The sequence below is a fragment of the Hoplias malabaricus genome, chromosome 6 (assembly GCF_029633855.1).
Source record: "Hoplias malabaricus isolate fHopMal1 chromosome 6, fHopMal1.hap1, whole genome shotgun sequence".
In the NCBI taxonomy this organism is placed as follows: domain Eukaryota; kingdom Metazoa; phylum Chordata; class Actinopteri; order Characiformes; family Erythrinidae; genus Hoplias; species Hoplias malabaricus.
The window spans coordinates 899614-912037 of NC_089805.1; the positions used below are offsets into that span (position 1 = coordinate 899614).

General features: G+C 41.7%; 1 protein-coding gene across 2 annotated transcripts in view; it reads left to right on the forward strand.

Moving 5' to 3' along the window:
* atp1a3a (ATPase Na+/K+ transporting subunit alpha 3a) overlaps positions 1 to 12424 on the forward strand; it is a 45891-nt gene that overhangs the window by 18301 nt on the left and 15166 nt on the right. For both annotated transcript variants that reach the window (XM_066673665.1, XM_066673664.1), the window contains exons 2-8: positions 1834 to 1947; positions 2743 to 2802; positions 5360 to 5563; positions 6792 to 6905; positions 7256 to 7390; positions 7532 to 7649; positions 11244 to 11512. In XM_066673665.1, the coding sequence (XP_066529762.1) occupies positions 2755 to 2802; positions 5360 to 5563; positions 6792 to 6905; positions 7256 to 7390; positions 7532 to 7649; positions 11244 to 11512 (888 nt within the window). In that variant the 5' untranslated portion in view covers positions 1834 to 1947; positions 2743 to 2754. The remainder of the gene's footprint in view (positions 1 to 1833; positions 1948 to 2742; positions 2803 to 5359; positions 5564 to 6791; positions 6906 to 7255; positions 7391 to 7531; positions 7650 to 11243; positions 11513 to 12424) is intronic.

Consider the following 12424-nt stretch of genomic DNA (forward strand, 5'->3'; position numbering starts at 1 on the left):
AATTAGAAAACTTCATTGTTTAGGATAATTGAGAGGGTTTATTTTTTTCATTTTTGTGCTTAAATTCAACAGCGTTTTTTTAGATGAATAATAAAAACTGCTGAAATGCAATAAGTGAATTAATAAAATTAAATTTTTATTTGATTTGTTATGTGAAAATGTATAAATATTTAAATTGTTTGTGGCCAGGATTACGTTAAGAGAAAATAAATTATAAGTTTGCATCCATTTCACTCAAAATGTAAAGAATCACAAAATTGCAAATTAAATGAGCTCAGATTTCAGAATCAGGTTTTACAGCTATTTAATTATATACTGAATGGAATTCAAAGGAAGGGATTGCAACACATGACAAAACTCAGGAGGAGAAAAAACGAGAAAATTATTAAAGACGCTGTCCATTGAACAGAGGAAAAGTGCAACTGTAGATATAAACAAACACATTTATTTTGCATGCTGCAGTTTTTCAGTGACTATAGAGGAATCTGAAGTCTGAGCTCTGAGTTTGCTTATGTCTTGCTATTTAAGGACTATGACTCGTTTGATTTTGGATAAGCCAAGCAAGAGCAATCAACTATTAAAGGCTAAGCACCATTTAATGGACCTCCATGAATATTTCACATTATTATTGTAGTTACTGACATATATGTATTAATTAAAATGAAAATAGCTGCTTAATTTGCTTTAAAACTGACAATTTTATTAAACTGACGGAAAAACCCGAGCTCGCTACGGAAATTCTCGAACGCAACCGTGACGTCACTGGTGGACAACAGCTGAACAACGCCGCGGTAAAACACCGTTATGACTGACTGTTATGACAGTATCTAGCTAAATACCCAACATTATTCATGACAATAGCCTAGCAATAAGCTAAACTCAAATGTAGAGGTACCGTTATTCTTGTAAATGTGATCGAAGTCAAACTCGAATTCATCCGACACTATAAACCTCCGTAATGCAGCTACGTAGACGAGTATAATCTGAGCCACCGAGTTTAGCGAGTCAAGCTAACGTTAACTAACACCAACTAAAACAGGCGAAGTGAGTGTCCTTACCCTGTTTACCTCCATGTTACAGAGGCTCTTGAACACCTTTCGTTGGTGTCCTTACATGCCCATATTGTTGGAAAAGCGCCAGTGAAATGAGCTACAGATAACGGAGTGAGCGGAGGGTCCTTTCCAAAGTGCCCGTTTAAAGTGGACAAATTTAGTCCATTTTCTGGATATTTTGGGATCTTTGGGCCATTTGTGCACAGATGTCCCACTGTACATTGAATGATTGCAGCCAAAAACAACACACCTTTTCCTCATTTTGCATTAAATTAAGTGCAGCTTTTAGAGTTGTTGTCCACCATCTACGTCACAGGCAACGGTCTTTTAAACCTTATTCCTTCAATTAGTAAGAAATAACATGTTTTCTGACTCTCAATAAACACAAGTTAGGAACTCAAACTCCACTGTGTTTATTTGTTTGACTCTTTCATAGAGCTGCTGCTTAGCCTTTAAAGGTTAGATTCAAGTCATTTCCATTAATCAGATTCAGAAATGCCAATATATATTAGATTGGGACCTCAATCCCCTACCTCCATCCTACTAAAAAACATCATTAACTCTAATTGTCATTTGTGTCTGGTTTTAGACTCATTACTCCAAAAAATAAATGAATAAATTGATAATCTATTTTCCAATTTCTTGGTTGACATTCATGTCTCAAATTACTATTCATTATGTTTTTATATTTGTTTAGATCTCCCAACACTAATGTAATATCTTAATATATTAGGATAGTAATATCGTATAATATCATAATATCCTAAACTTTATTCTGCAGTATGGACGTTCGGACAGCTATCGCGTGGCAACCACGCAGGACAACGATGAAAAAGACTCCCCAAAAAAGAAAGGAGGGAAGGATCTGGATGACTTGAAGAAGGAAGTACCGTTGGTAAGGGTCAAACACACATGCGTATTGTTCTGTTACACCCTTTAAGAACTAAAAGATTTAAAAAGACACTTTTGGTTTTATTTCAAATTGCACTTTCTTTTGTAGTTTTACCGTGAAGTGACATATGAAACTGAAAAAAGTTCAGTCTTCTGTCTTTCACGGATTGTTGAAGTTGTTTTTTGTTTGTTTACTTCACTGATAAACTCCCTCATTATTGTTATGTGTGTGATATCATTCACTTTAGTTCAGCAGGTGAAAATAAGTTAAAACTAAGAAATGATACAATAACTGTGGAAGAAACTTAGTTGCGTTTTTCAGCTGGTCAGTGTATTACAGCACTGTGTGATTACACATTCAAACCCAGAGCTATCCGTATACTGGATGAGTTCCTGTGAAAAGCTGAGGCACAGCATAACAATTGTTAACAAGTGTGATGAGTGCATTACACCAGTTAGTGGTTTTGCGCCATTATTCAAAAAGTGTAACCAAATTTAGCACAGGTACAGTAAGGTTTACTGGGCATTGAAAACAACAAACCAAAATGCGATCACAGATTTGTAACTGAACCACATCACCTTCGTAGAAAAAGACTATTAGAGACCAGTAATACCACTGTGAAATGCCCGCACATTTTAATTTTTTAAAACTTTAACATCATAGCAGCAAAACATACCACCAAATGTCTTTCTCATTCATTTATTTATTTATATGTTTATGCCTAATCAATCTTTTTTTTCCTCTTTCACTCTGTTTCTTTTTACACTCTGTCTGTGCTGCTTTCTTTCTCCTAATTAGACAGAGCATAAGATGTCCATAGAAGAAGTGTGCCGAAAGTACAGCACTGATATTGTGCAGGTAGGTTCTGCACATGATTTGTTTTCTCTGAATTCAGGGGGAGCAGAAGAGTTGTTCAATTCATGGGATGTAAAGTTAAGGTTCACAAGCCAGCCTACGGAAAAGTATTTCTGAATAAAAAGATTTGCATACGTATGCATTGACCAGGGCTTGCACAATAGCAGCACGCAACAAACACAGGTCTGTGCACCTGCCCCTTGTTCTCTCAGTGTTTACGGCTAACAGTGTGAGGACACTGGTTTGAGAATCTCCACTGTTGTTCATCAAGTACTTTTTCAAATGACACAGACAAGATGATGTGACAGGAAGTGTCAGAAATATCCACATCATTTTGTAAATGAATCTTTATATGTCTTATGTAGGGTAAGAATTCCTGAGGGCTGGAGAGACCTGTTAACTCTAGGTTCATAATAAAAAAAACTTCCAGTAGTTATACTGCTACTGATCAGTGAAGTAGCCAGAAATTGACCTATTCATTCATTCATTATCTGTAAGTGCTTATCCAGTTCAGGGTCGCAGTGGATCCAGAGCCTACATGGAATCATTGGGCGCAAGGCGGGAATACACCCTGGAGGGGGCGCCAGTCCTTCACAGGGCAACATAGACACACTCACACATTCACACACCTACAGACACTTTTGAGTCGCCAATCCACCTATCAGCATGTACTTTTGGACTGTGGGAGGAAACCGGAGCACCCGGAGGAAACCCAAGCAGACACAGAGAGAACACACCACACTCCTCACAGACAGTCACCCGGAGGAAACCCACGCGGACCCAGGGAGAACACACCACACTCCTCACAGACAGTCACCCGGAGGAAACCCACGCAGACACAGAGAGAACACAACACACTCCTCACAGACAGTCACCCGGAGGAAACCCACGCAGACACAGAGAGAACACACCACACTCCTCACAGACAGTCACCCGGAAGAAACCCACGCAGACACAGGGAGAACACAACACACTCCTCACAGACAGTCACCCGGAGGAAACCCACGCAGACACAGAGAGAACACACCACACTCCTCACAGACAGTCACCCGGAGGAAACCCACGCAGACACAGGGAGAACACACCACACTCCTCCCAGACAGTCACCCGGAGGAAACCCACGCAGACACAGGGAGAACACAACACACTCCTCACAGACAGTCACCCGGAGGAAACCCACGCAGACACAGGGAGAACACACCACACTCCTCACAGACGGTCACCCGGAGGAAACCCACGCAGACACAGGGAGAACACACCACACTCCTCACAGACGGTCACCCGGAGGAAACCCACGCGGACCCAGGGAGAACACACCACACTCCTCACAGACAGTCACCCGGAGGAAACCCACGCAGACACAGAGAGAACACACCACACTCCTCACAAACAGTCACCTGGAGGAAACCCACGCAGACACAGGGAGAACACACCACACTCCTCACAGACAGTCACCCGGAGGAAACCCACGCAGACACAGGGAGAACACACCACACTCCTCACAAACAGTCACCTGGAGGAAACCCACGCAGACCCAGGGAGAACACACCACACTCCTCACAGACAGTCACCCGGAGGAAACCCACGCAGACACAGAGAGAACACACCACACTCCTCACAGACAGTCACCCGGAGGAAACCCACGCAGACACAGAGAGAACACACCACACTCCTCACAGACAGTCACCCGGAAGAAACCCACGCAGACACAGGGAGAACACAACACACTCCTCACAGACAGTCACCCGGAGGAAACCCACGCAGACACAGAGAGAACACACCACACTCCTCACAGACAGTCACCCGGAAGAAACCCACGCAGACACAGGGAGAACACAACACACTCCTCACAGACAGTCACCCGGAGGAAACCCACGCAGACACAGGGAGAACACACCACACTCCTCACAGACAGTCACCTGGAGGAAACCCACGCAGACCCAGGGAGAACACACCACACTCCTCACAGACAGTCACCCGGAGGAAACCCACGCAGACACAGAGAGAACACACCACACTCCTCACAGACAGTCACCCGGAGGAAACCCACGCAGACACAGAGAGAACACACCACACTCCTCACAGACAGTCACCCGGAGGAAACCCACGCAGACACAGGGAGAACACAACACACTCCTCACAGACAGTCACCCGGAGCGGGAATCGAACCCACAACCTCCAGGTCCCTGGAGCTGTGTAACTGCGACAGCTACCTGCTGCGCCACTGTGCCACAGGGCACAAATATTCATTCTGGAATAATAAACAAATGCAAACCTTAGGGGTGTGGAGGAATTGGTTTCAGTTCAGCACTTGTTTTAGTATTATTATCAGAGTTATCTATTGTGATTGATTTGTGTATAAAGAATTACTCTGCAGTCATTCAGCCTTATTGTCATCACAGATGCGTTGAGGGAGAATGTGTCATGTCCCATTCAACCTTTGCATTCCTCCTTTTCTAATTTTTGCTTATAAAAGCATACAGTTGTTGAGCCTGCACATAGAGTTGTCCATCATAAAACTAATTTTCCTGCTACACTGTTAATGTGTCTCTGTATCCAGGGTCTGACTAATGCTAGGGCAGCTGAGTACCTTGCCAGGGATGGCCCAAACGCACTGACCCCACCCCCCACAACACCAGAGTGGGTGAAGTTCTGTCGGCAGCTCTTTGGAGGCTTTTCCATTTTGCTGTGGATCGGAGCCATCCTTTGCTTCTTGGCCTATGCCATCCAGGCTGCCACTGAAGATGAGCCAGCTGGAGACAATGTGAGGGCACACACACACTCACACACACACATATATAAATGAACATGCAAGTACAAATAAGTTGTCAGGGGGAGGACCTCGAGGAGTGCAAGGAGATTAAGATTTATTATTATTATTATAGCAAAATGGAAAAAATAGCTCCACTGACCGTACCGGAGCACTTAGAGTTCTACAAATACAGACTCAAATTCACCTGTTGCTCTGCATACTTTCTTACTCATACTTTCAACCTGTTCCTCAGTGGTTAGGACCACCACACAGCTGGGGTTTTTGGCTTATGGGTCGTTCTGTGCACTGCATTGACACTGAAACGGTGATGGTGTGTTTAGTGTGTGTTGTGAGGGTAAAAGTACACTAGACATAGCTGTGCTGCTGGATTGTTTAAACCACTCAATGTCACTTCTGGACTGAGAACCACAGCATCCAGTGGGCTGTGTCCTGAGGCCAATGATGAAGGACTAGAGCATGACCAACACGAAAAAAGTGCAGCAACAGATGAGCTGCTGTCTATAAATTTACATCCACCAGGTTGACCAACAAGGTAGCTGTGCCTAACAGAGTGGACACTGTTTAAAATCTCCAGCAGTCTGATCCACTCGCACCAGCGCAACAAACCTTAACACACCGCCACCACGTCAGTGTAGCGGCATCACTACGAACGATCCACAAGCCAAATCATACCTGCTCTCTGGTGTTCCAGTGGGAGTTCTCACCATTGAAGAATAGGTTGAAAAGGGGCAAACAAAGTACACGGAACAACAGATGAACTACAACGTGCTCCTAAAATATCAGTGGACCTGATAGAACAGGCAGTGCCTTTAGAATCTGTGTGTATCACTTCAGATTAATATCAGCCCACCTGTGACACAGCTGAAAGAACTAATCAGGAACATCTCAGTGTCAGAACCAGGCATGTTAGATTAAGATTGAAGCTAAGCTCTTCAGAAGCGTAGCTCTCTAGACGTTGTGCACCCACCTGTTGTCGAAGGGAAACCAAAGTCTTTCAAACGTGCAACTACAAAGACATGTAAACAAGCGAAATAACATCGGCGTAGCAGCGTTTCTCCTTTTAAAAATAAGCTTAAGAATACTTCATTGTCCTCAATTAGTTTCTAAGAAACCAGGTGAACACTGACAGAAAAAGTAGGGATAGATTAGTAATCCCTCAAAAGAACATAATCACGAGATTGTGCACACACTAATCCATAATCTCTCCCTCTTTCCTCAGTTGTACCTGGGTATCGTGCTCTCTGCAGTGGTCATCATTACCGGCTGCTTCTCCTACTTCCAGGAAGCTAAGAGCTCAAAAATCATGGAGTCTTTCAAGAATATGGTGCCACAGGTGCTAAACATTGATAAGAATATTTTCTGCATTATAATAAATCTCCAGAAACTTCACAAACGTATGGTGAAATGTGAAAGTCCAGTCCATGTTTAATGGAGATTGCACGATTGGTTCAAATAAAACTTTCAGACATAAGCCTGAACATAAATTGGTCATAAAGAACCCAAATGACTCGCTAGCACTGCTTTAACTCTAGTCTAAGCACTTAACATTAGTCTAATTGAAGACTAATCCCAATTATTTTCTCCTGCCTCAGACACAAAATCCTCTAAACTGTCTTAAGATGCCTGGATGTAATCCTCTTCTTGTGTTCAAAAATATCATTTGTATGTGTCTGTGTGACATAGCAAGCACTGGTGATCCGTGAGGGTGAGAAGCTGCAGATAAATGCTGAGGAGGTGGTGGCTGGAGACTTGGTGGAGGTGAAAGGAGGAGACAGAATCCCTGCTGACCTTAGGATCATCTCTGCTCACGGCTGCAAGGTGAACACAGAAATTCTCAATATAACACGATTACACTTTTCATTTTACTGTGGAAACTATACTTTTATTAATTGTTTAATTTTTACGACCGTTTAAAAACTAGCTAGGTACACGTTTTTTTTAAAATATCCTCATTTTCAGGTTGACAACTCTTCTCTGACTGGGGAGTCAGAGCCTCAGACCAGGTCACCTGACTGCACCCACGATAACCCTTTGGAAACTCGAAACATTGCCTTTTTCTCAACCAACTGTGTCGAAGGTACGATCACTGACTTCAGTTACGTTAACTGTAATCACCTTTACCTTTGTAAGGCTTTAAATATTTAATTTTGTCTGTCTCTGTTTTTCATACTGTAGTATTTTTCTGTTCTTCTTTGCTGTGAAATGGATGAGAAGTGTTGTCATGACAACCTCCTTTTCTAGTTTCCTTCCCTGCTTCATCACTCCATCTTGTTGCTTATCAATCACCCACACAATCTCTTTCTCTCTCTCTCTCTCTCTCTCTCTCTCTATTTTTCTCTCTCTAATTTTCTCACTCTCTCTCTTTCTCTACTCTCTCTCTCTACTTTTCTCTCTCTCTCTTTCTCTACTTCTCTCTCTCTCTCTCTACTTTTCTCTCTCTCTCTCTCTCTCTCCCTCTCTCTACTTTTCTCTCTTTCTCTCTCTACTTTTCTCTCTCTCTCTCTCTCTCTCTACTTTTCTCTCTCTCCCTCTCTCAATTCAATTCAGTTCAATTCAGCTTGGCTTTATTGGCATGACTGTTTCAGTAAGAATGTTGCCAAAGCACATAAACAAAATTACACTGAACATATATTTTTTACAACAAATACTTAATTAACCGTTTATTTAAGCAAATAATCATTAATTTCCATTAGAAAACAAATATATATAAAAAATACAATGAATAGATAAAATAATGATAATTATAATAACAAGAACAATAATAATAATGACAATCAGACAATCAATCAATCAGTTAAAAAAAAAGACCACATATTATTAAATTAACAAAAAAAGACTTTTTCTCTCTCTCTATTTTTCTCTCACTCTCTCTATATTTGTCTCTCTCCCTCCCTCTACTTTTCTCTCTCTGCTTTTCTCTCACTCTCTTTCTCTACTCTCTCTCTCTCTCTCTACTTTTCACTCTCTCTCTCTCTACTTTTCTCTCTCTCTCTCTAGTTTTCTCTCTCTCTCTCTACTTTTCTCTCTCTATTTCTCTCTCTCACTCTCTCTCTATTTCTCTCTCTCACACTCTCTGTCTATTTCTCTTTCTCTCTCTCTCTCTCTCTCTCTCTCACCCTACCTCTCCCATACTCATTACTACTCTAACTACTTCCAGTATAGATGTAGTGTAAACAAAATGTAACACACGTTTATTTTTATTGATGTTAAACGTTGACACGTGAAAGACACTTGCTTGGTGTGGCTTCAGTTTTACATCCTAACAAAGCAGGTGCAGACACTGAGCTGAACACTTAAACCAGTTGATTTAATAAACCTAATCAGATGTGATCAGGCTTGATTGCAAACAAAATAGAACAGCTATGTCTGTCTTTTGTGGATATAATTAGGTCTCCCAATAATAGATCAATGCAATTGTCTGATGAGTCAGACCAAAACACACCAAAAAAATAAGGAATTCTCTGCCTAAAATAAGTCTGCTGTTCTTATGACCTTCGGCTACTTTATTAAAGATTGGGTGCACACTCCACAGATGACTGAGCAACAGGGGAGTCCTTCCAGAATTTGTGATTGATGCTAGCGTGTGTTTTTTAACTAAATCTGGGATCAGTTTTACTTTCACATTCTAACAAATGCCATTGCATGACGGGACAAATATTCTCAGCAGGTTTAGATGCTTGTTCATATGAGCCATGGCCTTGTGTATGGCTTCTGTCACCGTCAGCCTGTGAATGCCTCCCAGTCACTGAAGTGCCTGCTTTAGCTGAGGTCAATAGACTTATGCTACTGTTTAAAGGGCGTCTGTCTGCATATGCTAGGGCTGTCAGCAGGATGCTCCTGTCCTATGATTCCTGACACAATCGCTTACAGGCGTGCTTATCTCTTTAATGGAGATCTACTGCCCCTTGTGGCAAATGAAAGCCATATTAAAAGCATCTCTCTCTCTCTCTCTCTCTCACAAACAAATTTAAAAACATTTTTCGTGTTTATTCTTTTAATATAATAAATGTGTGTGTGTGTGTGTGTGTATATACTTGTGAGGACCTCCATTCAAATAATGATTACTGTAGATTACTATTAGCACTTCTCCTACACCTGACCTTAACCTTAACCTTAGTAACCAAAAGTAAATCATTTTCTTTTTATATTTTATAGGAAACTGATATTTTAATGTGAAAAATTATAACATTAGAAGGACTACCTAAATGTGTCTCACTATACCACAAAATGTGAGATATTCCTATCCCTGCTGGGACATAAAAACACACACATTTTTTTTAATTGATTAATTTTATCTACCAGAAGGGGGCAGTAGATATTCATTATATAAATAAGTCCACTAGTAGGAATCTTCGGGCAACAGTAATGAATAATGTATAACATGTATAAAGCACCTACACATATCTGCTATGGCTGAAAATGTAAGCACATTTTTTGGCCTACTCATGGGGATTTATCCAGCTGGATGTGTCGCAAGTGCAAATGTTACTGAGGGGTTTGGTACTTAGGGGCCCGGCTAAAAACTAGAAAATTAATGCAAAATACATCCATCCATCCATTATCTGTATCCGCTTATCCAATTCAGGGTCATGGTGGGTTCAGAGCCTACTTGGAATCATTGGGCGCAAGGCAGGAATACACCCTTGAGGGGGCGCCAGTCCTTCACAGGGCAACACAGACACACACACATTCACTCACACACAAACTCACACCTACGGTCACTTTTGAGTCGCCGATCCACCTACCAACGTGTGTTTTTGGACTGTGGGAGGAAACCAGAGCACCCGGAGGAAACCCACGCATACACAGAGAGAACACACCACACTCCTCACAGACATTCACCCGGAGGAAACCCACGCAGACACAGGCAGAACACACCACACTCCTCACAGACAGTCACCCGGAGGCGGGCTTGAACCCACAACTCCAAGTCCCTGGAGCTGTGTGACTGCGACACTAACTGCTGGTTTTTTCGGGTGCTCCGGTTTCCTCCCACAAACACACAGTAGGTGGATTGGCTACCCGGAAGATTGTCGATAGTCCAAGTGTGTGTATCTAGCCACTGGAATGCATCGCGTTGTAGTGCTGGTCCCAAAGCCCGGATACATATGGAGCGTTGTGTCAGGAAGCGCATCCAGCATAAAAACTGTGCCAGATTGACAGAGCGGATTGTAGTTGATTCACTGTGGCGACCCCAGACGGGAGCAGCCAAAAGAAGAAGAATGCTTTGTCAATGTGGTCCATATATACGTTGTTTAATAAAAAAATATCAGCATGATAAAGTTGATATATATATATATATATATATATATTTTTTCTTTTTTTTTTTTTTTTTTTTTTTTTTTTTTTCATTCATTGTCTGTAACCGCTTATCCAGGGACTTGGTGGTTCCGGACTCTACCCGAAATCACTGGGCGCAAGGCGGGAAATTCACCCTGGAGACGGTGCCAGTCCATCGCAATGAAATACATTTATTAACCTAAAATATATTCTGTATAACTTATTAAAAATATGGGAAATGTTGTATGGGAAGATGGATTTCTAATTACGGCCTGGTGGAGGCTTGGAAAGGGCAAAAAATGTGCGTGTGACCAAACTGATAAATGGCTGAAAATAATCAATGACAAACAAAAGCAACAGGCACATTTACGCAATCTCTTTCCACCTGCAGGAACAGCTCGTGGTATTGTTGTGTGTACTGGAGACCGTACTGTTATGGGCCGTATAGCAACTCTGACATCTGGCCTTGAGACTGGCAAGACACCGATTGCCAAGGAGATCGAGCACTTCATCCACATCATCACCGGTGTGGCTGTCTTCCTGGGTGTCACCTTCTTCATCTTGTCCATCATCCTTGGCTACTCCTGGCTGGAGGCTGTCATCTTCCTGATCGGCATCATTGTGGCTAACGTGCCCGAAGGTCTCCTGGCTACTGTCACTGTGAGAACTATTCTTCACCGTTTTTTTAAGTTTGTGTGTTTGTGTGTTGTGTAGTCAAGCGTTAGTTCAGAGGGATGTTATACGATGAGATGGCAGGTTGCTTTTATGGGACAAGGGGCTAAAATTGCATCCTGCCTCCTTGCTATATCTAATACATCCTGTACTATATAAAACTGTTAAAGTAAGTGACAGTTCAACTGTAGTCATATCTGTGATTAAAGCACTTATCAATTTAAATGATTAGAGTATTAAATCTCTTTAAATTAAATGATGTTTTAGGGCACTTAGAAGACTTGCCTAAGTGACAGGCTCAATAATGTGCCTATGACTTCCCAAAAAACTACAGAAATGATGTAGATATTTTTAGAGATTTATTTCCATAAGCTTTAAGTAGTACCAGTGCAAAGCAACATTTTGTTGCTTTGACAGAAAAGCTAATCTCACCAGCTCCAAGCAGGTAAAATGTTGTAGATGTTTTGTTTAGTTGCAGTCTCCATTGCCACATTGCTTTGGCGTTTGATAGCCGTTATGACTGATGGTAGCAGAATTAGAAAAAAACAGGGCTTATAGCAGTTTCACAACCCTGATCAAACACTGTGAAACCACGATACAAACACAACCCTATTCCTCATCTTAGACATATGACATACAACTGATGAGAACTTTGTTTAAACTACCATTTTGGAGGTATTTAAGGCCATTCTGCAAATTTAGCTTCATCCATAGTGTAGAAAAGATGCTATTTACAAAAGGATTACAAAATAATTTGTCATTTCTGGCTTGTTTTACTGCTAAATTGGGAATGTCTCATGAAGAAGATACAGGGGTTGGACAATGAAAGTGAAACACCTGTCATTGTAGTGTGGGAGGTTTCAGGGCTAAACTGGAGCAGCCTGGTGAACAATCTTCATT